We start from the raw sequence: 14,815 nt of genomic DNA, 5'->3' as shown, positions 1-14,815 counted from the left end.
TGTAAGGAACCGCACCACCAACTGCTCAATCGCATAAAGTCAGTTCGGCTCTCCAGCCCGGCCCCGCTATTTGTTCAGTGTCCATAGTAAATCACACCAATGCGCTCCCCAATCCCACCAACCCCCCAATCATTGTACACTGGACTGTGCATACTCCCAAGCAGCGGTGGCTTCCCCCCTTTTCAACAACCGCCATAGCGCAAATCTACTCGATTCGTATGCTGCACCATCAAACAGTACTGACAGTCATAGTGCTATCCAGACTTACCGCCCCCCAAGGAGGTGGTTCAGCTCCTCCATTTGAGAAATAGCATCCCCTCCACGTTGAGGAGAGCTAAATACTCCATTAGGACCCATCTAGTCTTGCCCGTCCATGTGCGAGACTGAACCAGCATCGTCTTCCTGGTTCTTCCGAGCCTCCTTGCGCTCCCGAGTCCATTCCTTCAAGGACTTCTGGAGGTCTCTGGGATCCGTGAAAAAGTAGGAGTGCCCCCCTGTATTGATGTGGAGTTTGGCGGGGTACAGCATCGTGTAGTCCAGGCCCAGCATACGTAGTTGTTTTTTGTACGGCGCAAATTGTCTCCGTTCCTCCTGGACTTTAGCCGTGAAATCTGGGTAAAGGGAGATGTCCATGCCCTCATGTTGCAGCTTACCCTTGTCTCTCGCCAGGCGCAAAGCAGTGTCCCTATCGCGGTAATTGAGAAGCTTCGCAATGATGGGACGAGGAGGCGCGCCCGGCTGCGGTTGTGGGCCCAGCGTGCGGTGTGCCCGTTCCATGATAAACATGGGGGAAAAGGCTTCCTCTCCGAGCAAAATCTTCAACAGTTTCTCTACATAGAGTTCCATTTTGCCGGTCTGAGTGGTCTCCGCAACTCCCGTGATGCGGATATTGGACCTGCGCGAGCGCGCCTCCAAATCCTCTGCCTTATCTCGAATTACCTGAAGGAGTCTACCGAATTGTTTTCTGTCCTTGTCCCATTCGGTCTGCGCCTCCTCTGCCTCCGTGAGATGCCGTTCCGCCATGTCCAGGCGCTCCGCGTGCTTGTCGACTCGTTCCGCCATGCGGTCCATGCGGTACGACAGTGCGTCAATTTTAGAGCCAACAGACGCGATACTGTCCTGTATGCCCTTTTCCATAGCAGCCAACATGTCCAGGAGCTCTGTGCACGCCGGGCCAGTCGCAGTGGCCCCCTTCGGGGATGCCTCCGGGGCCGTAGCATCCGTTCCCTTCGGTCGACACCGATCAAAGGAGAGTTTTGCCTGTGTGGCGTCGTTCTTCCCCATGTTCTTCTCTGGCAGCAGGCGAACGCAGAAACAATGGGCACCTCGCTGCCTCCAGTCGGCAAGGGTAGCGTGTGAGTCTCTCCTGACGGCGAGGTCTCTGGGCCTGTGTTGGCGGCGCGAGGCACCCAAGATGGCGCCCGTTAGTTTGGTCCAACAGTCTCCAACCACTCTAGCAGGATCCGCACTCGGCACCGGGTGCTATCAGTGCAAAAGGCTCGGCGCCGGACCTACCACTCAGGTGTAGTGGAGGGCCGTGGGGACTCCAGGACACATCGGAGCTGATATGCGCCTGCGATCACTCCGTGGCTGCGGAGGCGCCACTACGTAGTTCAAATGCACAGTTTCCTCACCACCAAGGACCCACTTCGTTCGAGGGCAAATGTTCACGAAGGGGGGTGGCAGCCAAGAAGGGGGGGCGCTCCGGACAGGTAAACGCTTGATTTCGGCCTGGCCGGTCACCACACCGCCTCTACCGTGCTCCGCGGCCGCACGTCAGGTGACGTCGCTCGGCCTGCTTTCCAGGATAGTCCGCGGCTTCAGGCCCAGTCCGCCGCCGCCAGATCGCCAAAGATCCTCGCCTCAATCCACTCGGAGGAACTCGCCAGCCAGGGTCTGGAAGCCACCCATTGTTGCCTTGGGGTGTCAGTGAGCGTAGTAGAGCCGAATATGGAAGATTGGACACTTCGAAGGATAAATTAGCAGGATTTTTCCGGGGCTAAGGCAAGGAGCCAAAGGCTCACGCGTCCGCCATCGACGCTGGCTAGCTCCGCCCCCAACTCCACATAAATCTGCTGGACCTCTGAGCAATCAGATTGGCATTGAAAGGCATTCTACCCTCCATCAATGGAAGGGTGGTGCAGATATTCACAGACAACACCATCGTCATGTGGTACTGCAACAAACAGCTTGTGGTGGGGTAGTGGACCCTTTGTCAAGAGGCCATGTGTCTTTGGACATGGCGGAAACATAAGTGCTTATCCCTGGTTGTTCAACACCTGGCGGGCTCTCTGAATGCCAGAGTGGACTAACTCATCTGAAGATGCCCAGAGGATCACCAATGGTGTATCCATCCAGAGGTGGTACAAGGTCTCTTTGAACAGAAGGGAGAGCCTTGGTTAGATCTGTTTGCCACTGCCGAGAACGAGCAATGCCAGGAGTTGTGCACTCTGGAATTTCCAAGGTGGCTCTCACGCTGAGACACTTCTCATCTTCAGTAGAGGTCTGGTCTCCTGTACACCTTTCCACCCGTGCCCAGAGTTCTCAAGAAGATCAGGAACAACTGGTCCCAAGTAATCCTTGTGGCTCCAGACTGGACATGGAGAGTCCGGTATCCCAAGCTATTGAGCACGGACTTCAGTCCTCCGATGAGGCTGCCCCTTCAGGAGGATCTTCTGTCACAGCCGCAGAGGAGAACCTGTTAGCTCTTCGCCTTCTTGCATGTAAATTTAGCAGCGGCAGTTCACAGCTTTTAACCTCCTTTCGGAAGTCTGGGACGTTTTCTTGGCAACCAGGCGTTCCTCATCCTCAAGAATGGTTTACAACTGCATTGGAACAGATTTGTGTCATGGTGTGCAGAAGGTCACACTGAACCCCTTTTTGCCACCCTTTCTCATGTTCTGCTTCTTTTTATTATTTCACTTGCCCGGCAGGGCTGTGCTCTGGGCACTCTGAAGTGCTGTCTCTCTGCTAGCTCTGCTTTTTTGCAGTTGTCTGATAAGTAATCGCTTTTTAAATCTCCTAAATAGATTCTCAAAAGGTCTTCAACAGATGTTCCCTCCTTCACCCTTTTTTTAAGCCATAATGGGATCTGAATCTTCTTTTCACAGTTCTCATGTGCGCTCCCTTTGGGCCACTTCATAATTGCCCTCTCAGGCTCCTTACCATCAAGGCAGCCTGCCTCATGGTGATAACATCAGCCTGGAGGATCAGTGAGCTATAGGCCTTTTCATATAAGCCTCCATACCTCTCCATCTTTCCTGACAAACTAGTGCTTTGCACAAGTGCCTCCTTTCTTCCGAAAGTGGTCACTTCATTTCACGTAAGCCAATCCATCACCTTTCCTACTGTTTACACTCCCCCATATCCCTCTAAAGAAAAAGAGTGACTCCACCACCTGGATCTAAAAAGAGTATTGGCGCTTTACCTTGCTCGTACACAAGAGTTCCAGGTGGACGACCAACTCTTCATGGGGTATGTTGGGACAAAGAATGGTCTGGCCATGCAGAAACTTACTATTTCCAGAAGGTTCATCCTCTGTATTAAGATCTGCTGCTCATTAGCTAAAAAGCAACCCGAGTGTTTGCGTGCTCATTCCAGCAGAGCCAAATCTGTGACTACTTCTTTGGCACGCAGAGTTCTGGTTCTGGATATCTGCCAGGCAGCAACGTTGGCTTCCCTCCACACGTTTACAAAGCACTACTGCCTGGACAGTCAGGTTCTCAGGGATGGCATTTTGCCCATTCGGTCCTGCAGAACTTCCTCCTGTGAAATTGGTCCACAGACCCACCTCTGAAGAGGTATTGTTTGGGAATCTGTTCTAAGGTAAGGAATCTGTGGTTAGAAGTCTCAATCAGATGAGCAATTTACTTATCTTCAGTAATGCGTTATCCAGTAGAGACGCTATATAGCCACAGATTCCTTACTGACCCACCCATTCTCCCCACTCTGCGACCGTATTTCTAGGGACAGTGCGTTTCCCCTTTCAGGACCCTAGTTTTGCATACCAGTGGTCAGTGTACTTCATGGCTCCGGGCTGCTGGCATGGATGGTGGCTAAAAGTTATGGACGTCAGCTCGCCTGGTGGGCACCTATATAGGCAGTGCAAATGTCACTTAGACGACGCCAACTACGCCACCCGTAGCTGAGCAATGCCGCCTACTGGCGCAATGGATACAGCTTGGGAGCAAAAATTTCCAGACCCTGTTCGACGCCTGAGGATATTTCTACGGTAAGGAATCTGTAGTTAGTTGGAGTCTCTACCAGATAAGGCGTTGCAAAAGGGTAAATAACTTGTTCGTTGAAGTCAAACAATGCTGAAAAGGCAAAGAAACTGACAAAAGATAGGGGATTTATGGGTAGGATGGTGATGGTTGGGAAGAGTCTACAGGGTGGATTTTGGATGTCAAGGGTAAAGAAAATCTGAAGTAGATGCCGATGGTCTAAAGCGGTACAAAAGGGGGTGGTGATGGATGGAGCATCTGAACCAATCAAACACTCACACCCAGTCAACAGATCTGGGTTTAATCCATCACCGTTCTTTAGCCCACTCTGCCACCCAGTTCAGACATGGCCATAGGCAAAACAGTTTGACCTTGTGCCTCATAGGAACAGTCCAGCCCGAACTGCCAAGCCATGCCTTCCCTGAACCGGAAACAAGCTTCCTAGAACCAGTTTCTGGCATTACAGCCGTCTTCAGCCAGGCTTGCTTGAATCCAGTGGCAAAGTGAGCAAGGGACTGTGTGAGGGTGAGTGAGGGTGAAGGGGTGTGAGGGTGAGGGTGTGTGAGGGTAGTGAGGATGAGCAGGTGTGAGAGTAAGGGTGTGTGAGGGTGAGGGGGGTGAGGGTGAGAGTGTGAGGGTGAGGGTGTGTGAGGGTGAGGGGTGTGAGGGTGAGGGTGTGTGAGGGTGAGGGGGTGTGAGGGTGAGGGTGTGTGAGGGTGAGGGGGATGAGGGTGTGTGAGGGCGAGAGGGTTGCGAGGGTGAGGGAGTGTGAGGGTGAGTGAGGATGTGTGAGGGTGAGGAGGTGTGAGGGTGAGGAGGTGTGAGGGTGCGGAGGTGTGAGGGTGAGGGGGGTGAGGGGGAGTGAGGGTGAGGGGGAGTGAGGGTGAAGGGGGGTGAGGGTGTGTGTGAAGGTGAGGGGGTGTGAGGGTGAGGGTGTGTGAGGGCGTGGGGTTGTGAGGGTAAGGGGTTGTGAAGGTGAGGGGGTGTGAGGGTGAGGGGGAGTGTGAGGGTGAGTGAGGATGTGTGAGGGTGAGGAGGTGACGAGGGTGAGGGGCTGTGAGGGTGAGAGGGTGTGTGGGGGGTATGAGGGTGAGGGGGTGTGAGGGTGAGAGGGTGTGTGAGGGTGAGGGTGTGTGTGAGAGTGAGGGTGTGAGAGTGAGGGGGGTGAGGGGGTGTGAGGGTGAGAGGTGTTTTGTTATACGATGCTATGTTTTGTTTTGCTATGCTTTGTTTCGTTATGCTATGTTTTGTTATGCTATGCTATGCTTTGTTGTGTTTTGCTAAGCTATGGTTTGTTTTGTTATGCTATGTTTTGTTTTGCTATCCTATGCTTTGTTTTCCTATTCTATGCTATGTTTTGCTATCCTATGCTTTTTTGTTATGGTATGCTATGCTGTGTATTGTTATGCTATGCAATGTTTTGTTATGCTATGCTGGTGAGGCTGTGTGAGAGTGTGTGAGGGTGAGGGGGTGTGAGGGTGAGGGTGTTAGGGTGAGGGGGTGTGAGGGTGAGGGTGTTAGGGTGAGGGGGTGTGGGAGTGAGAGGGTGTGTGGGGGTGGTGAGGGTGAGGGTGTGTGAGGGTGAGGGTGTGTGAGAGTGAGGGTGTGAGAGTGAGGGGGTTTGAGGGTGAGAGGTGTTTTGTTATACAATGCTATGTTTTCTTTTGTTATGCTATGTTTTGTTTTGCTCTACTATGCTTTGTTTTCCTATTCTATGCTATGTTTTGCTATCCTATGCTTTTTTGTTATGGTATGCTATGCTATGTTTTGTTATGCTATGCTATGTTTTGTTGTGTTTTGTTATGCTATGCTATGCTTTGTTGTGTTTTGCTAAGCTATGTTTTGTTTTATGCTATGTTTTGTTTTGCTATCCTATCCTTTGTTTTCCTATTCTATGCTATGTTTTGCTATCCTATGCTGTTTTGTTATGGTGTGCTATGCTGTGTTTTGTTATGCTATGCTATGTTTTGTTATGCTATGCTGGTGAGGGTGTGTGAGGGTGAGGGTGTGTGAGGGTGAAGGGGTGTGAGAGTGAGTGAGAGTGAGGGGGTGAGGGTGAGGGTGAGGGGGGTGAGGGGTGTGGGGGTGAGTGGGTGTACGGGTGAGGTGGGGTGCGGGTGAGGGGGTGTGAGGGTGAGGGGGTGCGAGGGTGAGGGTGGGTGAGGGGGAGAGAGAGGGTGAGGGTGAGAGAGTGTGTGAGGGTGATAGGGTCTGTGAGGGTGAGAGGGTGAGTGAGGGTGAGAGGGTGTGTGAGGGTGAGGGGTGTGTGAGGGTGAGGGGATGTGAGGGTGAGGGGGTGTGAGGTTGAGGGGTGTGATGAGGGTGTGTGAGGGTAAGGGTGAGGGTGAGTGAGGGTGTGTGAGGGTGAGAGGGTTGTGAGGGTGAGGGGGTGTGAGGGTGAGGGGGTGAGGGTGAGGGGGTGTGAGGGTGTGAGGGTGAGTTAGGGTGAGGGGGTGTGAGGGTGAGGGGCTGTGTGAGGGTGAGAGTGTGGGGGTGTGGGGTTGTGAGGGTGAGTGGGTGTGAGGGTGAGGTTGTGGGGTTGTGAGGGTGTGGGCGAGGGGGTGTGATGGTGAGGGAGGGTGATGGGGTGAGGGTGATGGGAGTGAGGGTGACAGGGGTGAGGGTGGGTGATGGGGGTGAGGGTGATGGGAATGAGGGTGACAGGGGTGAGGGTGGGTGAGGGTGAGGGGGTGTGAGGGTGAGGGGTAGGGGTGTGGGTGTGAGTGTGAGGGTGAGTGGGTTTGAGGGTGAGGGGGTGTGAGTGTGAGAAAGTGTTTGAGGGGGTGTGAGGGTGTGTGATGGTGAGGGTGAGGGGGTTTGAGGGTGAGGGGGTGTGAGGGTGAGAGGGTGTGTGAGGGTGATAGAGGGTGAGGGGGTGTTTTGTTATACGATGCTATGTTTTGTTTTGCTATGCTTTGTTTCGTTATGCTATGTTTTGTTATGCTATGCTATGTTTTGTTGTGTTTTGTTATGCTATGTTGTGTTTTGCTAAGCTATGTTTTGTTTTGTTATGCTATGTTTTGTTTAGCTATCCTATGCTTTGTTTTCCTATTCTATGCTATGTTTTGCTATCCTATGCTTTTTTGTTATGGTATGCTATGCTGTGTTTTGTTATGCTATGCTATGCAATGTTTTGTTATGCTATGCTGGTGAGGCTGTGTGAGAGTGTGTGAGGGTGAGGGAGGGTGTTAGGGTGAGGGGGTGTGAGGGTGAGGGTGTTAGGGTGAGGGGGTGTGGGAGTGAGAGGGTGTGTGGTGGTGGTGAGGGCGAGGGTGTGTGAGAGTGAGGGTGTGAGAGTGAGGGGGTTTGAGGGTGAGAGGTGTTTTGTTATACAATGCTATGTTTTCTTTTGTTATGCTATGTTTTGTTTTGCTCTACTATGCTTTGTTTTGTTTTCCTATTCTATGCTATGTTTTGCTATCCTATGCTTTTTTGTTATGGTATGCTATGCTATGTTTTGTTATGCTATGCTATGTTTTGTTGTGTTTTGTTATGCTATGCTATTCTTTGTTGTGTTTTGCTAAGCTATGTTTTGTTTTATGCTATGTTTTGTTTTGCTATCCTATCCTTTGTTTTCCTATTCTATGCTATGTTTTGCTATCCTATGCTGTTTTGTTATGGTATGCTATGCTGTGTTTTGTTATGCTATGTTTTGTTATGCTATGCTGGTGAGGGTGTGTGAGGGTGAGGGTGTGTGAGGGTGAAGGGGTGTGAGAGTGAGGGAGAGTGAGGGGGTGAGGGTGAGGGGGTGAGGGTGAGGGGGGTGAGGGTGAGGGGTGTGGGGGTGAGTGTGTGTACGGGTGAGGTGGGGTGCGGGTGAGGGGGTGTGAGGGTGAGGGGGTGCGAGGGTGAGGGTGGGTGAGGGGGAGAGAGAGGGGGAGGGTGAGAGAGTGTGTGAGGGTGAGAGGGTCTGTGAGGGTGAGAGGGTGAGTGAGGGTGAGAGCGTGTGTGAGGGTGAGGGGTGTGTGAGGGTGAGGGGATGTGAGGGGGTGTGAGGGTGAGGGGTGTGATGAGGGTGTGTGAGGGTAAGGGTGAGGGTGAGTGAGGGTGAGAGGGTTGTGAGGGTGAGGGGGTGTGAGGGTGAGGGGGTGAGGGGGTGAGGGGGTGTGAGGGTGAGGGGGTGTGAGGGTGAGTTAGGGTGAGGGGGTGTGAGGGTGAGGGGCTGTGTGAGGGTGAGAGTGTGGGGTTGTGAGGGTGAGTGGGTGTGAGGGTGAGGTTGTGGGGTTGTGAGGGTGTGGGCGAGGGGGTGTGATGGTGAGGGAGGGTGATGGGGTGAGGGTGATGGGAGTGAGGGTGACAGGGGTGAGGGTGGGTGATGGGGGTGAGGGTGATGGGAATGAGGGTGACAGGGGTGAGGGTGGGTGAGGGTGAGGGGGTGTGAGAGTGAGAGGTAGGGGTGTGGGTGTGAGTGTGAGGGTGAGTGGGTGTGAGGGTGAGGGGGTTTGAGGGAGAGGGGGTGTGAGGGTGAGAGGGTATGTGAGGGTGATAGAGGGTGAGGGGGTGTGAGGGTGAGGGGGTGTTTTGTTATACAATGCTATGTTTTGTCTTGCTATGCTTTGTTTCGTTATGCTATGTTTTGTTATGCTATGCTATGTTTTGTTGTGTTTTGTTATGCTATGCTATGCTTTGTTGTGTTTTGCTAAGCTATGTTTTGTTTTGTTATGCTATGTTTTGTTTAGCTATCCTATGGTTTGTTTTCCTATTCTATGCTATGTTTTGCTATCCTATGCTTGTTTGTTATGGTATGCTATGCTGTGTTTTGTTATGCTATGCTATGCAATGTTTTGTTATGCTATGCTGGTGAGGCTGTGTGAGAGTGTGTGAGGGTGAGGGAGGGTGTTAGGGTGAGGGGGTGTGAGGGTGTTAGGGTGAGGGGGTGTGGGAGTGAGAGGGTGTGTGGGGGTGGTGAGGGCGAGGGTGTGTGAGAGTGAGGGTGTGAGAGTGAGGGGGTTTGAGGGTGAGAGGTGTTTTGTTATACAATGCTATGTTTTCTTTTGTTATGCTATGTTTTGTTTTGCTCTACTATGCTTTGTTTTCCTATTCTATGCTATGTTTTGCTATCCTATGCTTTTTTGTTATGGTTTGCTATGCTATGTTTTGTTATGCTATGCTATGTTTTGTTGTGTTTTGTTATGCTATGCTATGCTTTGTTGTGTTTTGCTAAGCTATGTTTTGTTTTATGCTATGTTTTATTTTGCTATCCTATCCTTTGTTTTCCTATTCTATGCTATGTTTTGCTATCCTATGCTGTTTTGTTATGGTATGCTATGCTGTGTTTTGTTATGCTATGCTATGTTTTGTTATGCTATGCTGGTGAGGGTGTGTGAGAGTGTGTGAGGGTGAGGGTGTGTGAGGGTGAAGGGGTGTGAGAGTGAGGGAGAGTGAGGGGGTGAGGGTGAGGGGGTGAGGGGTGTGGGGGTGAGTGGGTGTACGGGTGAGGTGGGGTGCGGGTGAGGGGGTGTGAGGGTGAGGGGGTGCGAGGGTGAGGGTGGGTGAGGGGGAGAGAGAGGGTGAGGGTGAGAGAGTGGGTGAGGGTGAGAGGGTCTGTGAGGGTGAGAGGGTGAGTGAGGGTGAGAGGGTGTGTGAGGGTGAGGGGTGTGTGAGGGTGAGGGGATGTGAGGGTGAGGGGGTGTGAGGGTGAGGGGTGTGATGAGGGTGTGTGAGGGTAAGGGTGAGGGTGTGTGAGGGTGAGAGGGTTGTGAGGGTGAGGGGGTGTGAGGGTGAGGGGGTGAGGGGGTGAGGGTGAGGGGGTGTGAGGGGGTGTGAGGGTGAGTGAGGGTGAGGGGGTGTGAGGGTGAGGGGCTGTGTGAGGGTGAGAGTGTGGGGTGTGGGGTTGTGAGGGTGAGTGGGTGTGAGGGTGAGGTTGTCGGATTGTGAGTGTGTGGGTGAGGGGGTGTGATGGTGAGGGAGGGTGATGGGGTGAGGGTGATGGGAGTGAGGGTGACAGGGGTGAGGGTGGTTGATGGGGGTGAGGGTGATGGGAATGAGGGTGACAGGGGGGAGGGTGGGTGAGGGTGAGGGGGTGTGAGGGTGAGGGGTAGGGGTGTGGGTGTGAGTGTGAGGGTGAGTGGGTGTGAGGGTGAGGTGGTGTGAGTGTGAGAAAGTGTTTGAGGGGGTGTGAGGGTGTGTGATGGTGAGGGTGAGGGGGTTTGAGGGTGAGGGGGTGTGAGGGTGAGAGGGTGTGTGAGGGTGATAGAGGGTGAGGGGTGTGAGGGTGAGGGGGTGTGAGTGAGGGGGGTGAGGGCTTGAGGATGAGGGGGTGTGGGGGTGAGGGGGGTGAGGGTGAGGGGTGTGAGGGTGAGGGGGTGACAGGGTGGGTCAGGGTGAGAGGGTGGGTGAGGATGTGAGGGTGAGAGGGTGTGTGAGGGTGAGAGGGTGGGTGAGAGGGGGAGTAAGGGTGTGAGGGTGAGGGGATCTGAGGGTGAGGGGGTGTGAGGATGAGGGGGTGTGAGGGTGTTGGTGTGTGAGGGTGTGTGAGGGTGAGGGGTGAAGGTATGAGGGTGTGAGGGTGAGTGAGGGTGTGAGCGTAAGTGAGGTTGGGCCACGGTGTCTCTAAAAGAAGTTGTTTTCATTTACTTGGCGCTGGTTCAGGTCCGATAGAATGAAATTATATGGGCTAAGCACATTCCTCCTCCGTGAAGCCATCCCAAGAGCCGTTTTTAAGTTAGCAGGAGAATTTCCCCCATGCTGTTCTCATCTGTCATTCCGCGTGACGTCTGTTCTCCGAGCGCTCACTCCGTACATTCCTACACATTTGGGATTGCAAAATGTTATGTTTCCGTTTACAGGGGAAGAGCACGCTGTCTATTAGGCACCTCGTGCTTGCACAACTATTCCCTCCCCCCCCAAAAAAAAATGTTTCTTGCGTGCCGTGATGTGACAGATTGAACTTCCACCTAGCAAAAGCATTGTTGTTGTCAGAGTGACTTTTAACATTTCACCATTCCTGCTCAAATTCAGTTATATTTATTTGTAGCAAGTAGGATTTACGATTTTTTAAGATGAGTGCTGCAAAATGACGTCACCAAAACTTTTCTTGGTTCTTGAGACTAATTTTCTCACGGAGAGTTTTCGCCGCCAATTTCATCCGAAAAAGCTGTTCTACTATTTAGGCACATGCATTGTTCCACTTTAAATCAAAACGGTGTGAAATTTACCTTAAAATACTTTGACATATTACAGTCAATGAACGCATTTTGCGTTTACAGAACCGATTTAAAGTGAAAGTGTCAGTGAAGCTCTCGGCAAATGCGCGGAGAGGGGGGGCGGGGTGTGTGTGGGGTCTGTGTGTGTGTGTCTGTGGGCTGGGTTAAAGGTGAGAGCTGAGTAAAATTAACGAAAAGAGGGTTATAGTGGAGAAGCCTGTGTTAGGGAGCAGGGAAAGTGCACTTTTAGTAAGACGTATTGGAAACCATAGAATGGCAGAGGAAAGGCAGCGCTGGGAGGGGGGCTGGGCAACCATGCCACCATTCCGATTCACGAGCAGATGGTCCTGTTTATGACCTGAGGAGCGCGTGAAGTGCCTGGTGGCAAATGGAATCAGAGCGGCCGCGGTCGCTTTGATGTTCTTGTCTTGCTTTGTGGGAGGGGTAGGGGGAGCGAATTCCGGTGCACACGCCTGGCTCACATGAACTGTACTCGATCCGCAGTGGGTAGACTTTTCGAAACGCTTACTATAAATCTCGCCTACCATCCCTACGGGATTGAATAGAGAAGACCTAAAAAGTACCATAATAAGTAAAAGTGCATGAAAAAATGGGTTACAAAAGTGATGATGTAGGAGTCAGACTCTGACCGTCTGTAGTTTTTTCCGTTAACTTTGGAAGACATGGAAAGCTGCAAAAGGATATGTGGTGCTAGCCAATTATGCTTGTTGGAATATGGAATGGATTGTGAAGGGCAGGCAAGGTAATGGTAAGATGGAGCAAGAAAGAGAATGTAGTGAATTTTCATTTGACTAGTTTTGCATTTGTGTTTATCTTTTGTGTTGTGTTAAGAGGGGTATGTGTTGCACTTGTGGTGTGTGAGTGTTTCATCCTCTGTGTGATGCCAATGCATGTTTTCAAGGTATACAACCATGGGGAAGTCCACTTGGGGTAGAAGCAGTTGGCAGAGTATTAGGGCTTGAATGCAGGCCTTAATTGTGTGGGTCAGAGCTGTCTGATGTAGTCTGTGTTGAATACATTTAAAGGATAAAGTAGCAAGTCACTACATTGGAGTAAAATCTTTCATTGCCCTTCTCGGTGTCAGATTCGCCCTACTAGGGCACATATCAGCTGACCTCCTCTCTGTGTCCTGTTTTCTCTATTTTCTGATGCACATCTGCTCTCCTGCAGCCCTCTAAGCCCGATTCTCTATATTCTAGCTAACTTCATCTAGCAGCCTGCCTGTGTCCACTACCCTCTGTTCTCCATCCCAGTCCTCAGCTTTGTATCTAATTCTCTCTATGGTCTGGCCTATCTCTGATGGCGTTCTTTCTTTGTCCAGTTGGCTATCTATGGTCTGGCCCATCTCTGATGGCCCTCTTTCTTTGTCCAGTTGGATCTCTATGGCCTGGCCTCTCTCTCATGGCCCTCTTTCTGGTGGCCTCTTTATTTGTCCAGTTAGCTTTATTCTGCCTCGTTTCTGCGGTCCCATCTACACTATGTCTCAATTCTCTATACTCCAACCCACCTCTGCTGATCCCTGCCGTTCACCTTCTCCTCAATGTCCAGCCTGTGTCTGCTGACTCTGTTCTGTCCCCAGTTATCTCTACATTCATGCTCAGATAGGCGGACAAATTATGCTTATCCATGCTTAACATGTTCCAGGTAAACTTTTCTGATTTCCTCTATATAAGGTTCCCTATCTGATCAGCGCTACCTTTGATTGTCGTTCCCCACATGCACCCTCTCCCTACATGGTATCCCATTCACTCTAATGCCAGGCTCATCCCTGCTTACCCTTGGCTGACACTACTTATATTCTGACATCCTTGTGCTGATCCCTGTGTGTGCTTGGTTCTTGTTGTGGGTCAGCCACTTTTACTGACTGCATAAGGCTGGTTTCCCTGTATCCTGTCCACTGCTTCTTTGGACAACCTGCACTGTAACAGTTTGCCAACATGATGGTGCTCCTTGGATGACTCTGGTATGTATCTGCTTTTCACTGTATTCTAGCCCCTCTTGCTGATCCCATCCCCCTCACTGTGTCTGGTCCTACACATATTCTGAGCCGCCTCTGTTGACATGCTCCATGGGCAGGGTTCCCCTCCATATTCCGCTCTCACCATGCTAACCTCAGCTCCATATGATTCTGCCCCAGGAACGGATTTGCTTCTTGTACAACAGCATCGCGATGAAACGACTGGGTGTGCCCAATAACATGGTGACCAAAGTTGCAAAGAATTCACTGGATGAGCCAACATTCAACCCTCTGAAAATAATACGTCGCAAGTGAGTATCTCCCACTCAAGCTCCTTATCTCACAAGAGCAGGACGCCGTTCATGTGGGCAGCAGGGCGAGGTGGGATGGGACTCCCAGTAGCTCCTACTCATGTGAGCCTATGAGTGAGTTTTGTCATTTGCCAGACTGTCTACATGAAGTATTAAGTATTAAATGGTTATGTTACACTGCCGCTGTGAGATGGGGGTGCTCGGATTGAAAGTCTACATCTTGCTTACCTCCCCGCACCCTCAGTCAAACTCAAGAAATGTCAGTCAGTGGACATTTGTCAAAGGATGGTTGCAGTAGCTCGAAGACACCTTTTCAACTCACTTTGTTTTGGGAGTAATTTTGTTTTGTTTTGACATGAACAAAAAAACACACATAGGGTGTTTCAAACAGTAACAACACATACATGGTAGGCATTTACTTCATACACCGTTAATCAGGTAGCAATAAATAGGTTTTTACACGCAACACAGTCGCAATGAGGCATTGCATCATGGACCAAATCATAGACCTATTTTCCTCCAATGTAGTCCTCACCTGGTGGCTGTTTCCAGCTCACTATTAGATACAATAGGATAGTATTAGGAGTAAAATGATGCTGCTGGTAGTGGGGTAATAATAAATAATTAATACACCTCCCCATATCTAGATATCAGATCATTAGAACCAAGAAATCACGCGGCAGAGGACAGACCTTCCTTCAACAGCCAAAAGCTGATAAGTGCAAAACCCCCTGAATGAACTGTAGAACCATGTGGATTACAACACTAACTACAGCAGTCAAGGAGGACATAAGGTTGAAAAACTTATCGTAAGGTATGATGAATCTGTTCGAAAATGGGAAACCGAAGCCTTTCTTTACGCAGCTCCTGTGTCAGTGGTTTCCTTACTTACTATTCAGTATAGTCACCTGAGCAGAAACAAGCATGAGGTATTGTGGATTGATGATCATGAAATCGGACAAGGCGTTCCATTTTGGAATCAGTTACTGTTTCGCAAGACTCAACGCGTTGCACCATGACCAACAGCCAATGATGCCGTACAGTAGATGGGCCACTACCCATGCAAGTGTATCACTGCTACTCGCCAACTGCAGGGGCCACTGGGAAGCCAGCATCCACCCCACACGATAAACAACAGCCCCACACAAACCACAGGCA

The 14,815-nt window shown here is 51.0% G+C and overlaps 1 protein-coding gene across 2 annotated transcripts in view; it reads left to right on the top strand.

The window, feature by feature from the left end:
- The window catches only part of DCST2 (DC-STAMP domain containing 2), an 84,714-nt gene that overhangs the window by 30,487 nt on the left and 39,412 nt on the right, over window positions 1–14,815 (top strand). For both annotated transcript variants that reach the window (XM_086947375.1, XM_086947376.1), the window contains one exon: window positions 13,527–13,657. In XM_086947375.1, the coding sequence (XP_086803501.1) occupies window positions 13,527–13,657 (131 nt within the window). The remainder of the gene's footprint in view (window positions 1–13,526; window positions 13,658–14,815) is intronic.

Source organism: Lissotriton vulgaris, chromosome 12, assembly GCF_964263255.1.
Source record: "Lissotriton vulgaris chromosome 12, aLisVul1.2, whole genome shotgun sequence".
Taxonomy (NCBI): Eukaryota; Metazoa; Chordata; class Amphibia; order Caudata; family Salamandridae; genus Lissotriton; species Lissotriton vulgaris.
Note: the sequence above shows the minus strand (reverse complement) of the source record. Positions and strands in the feature narration are given on the sequence as shown.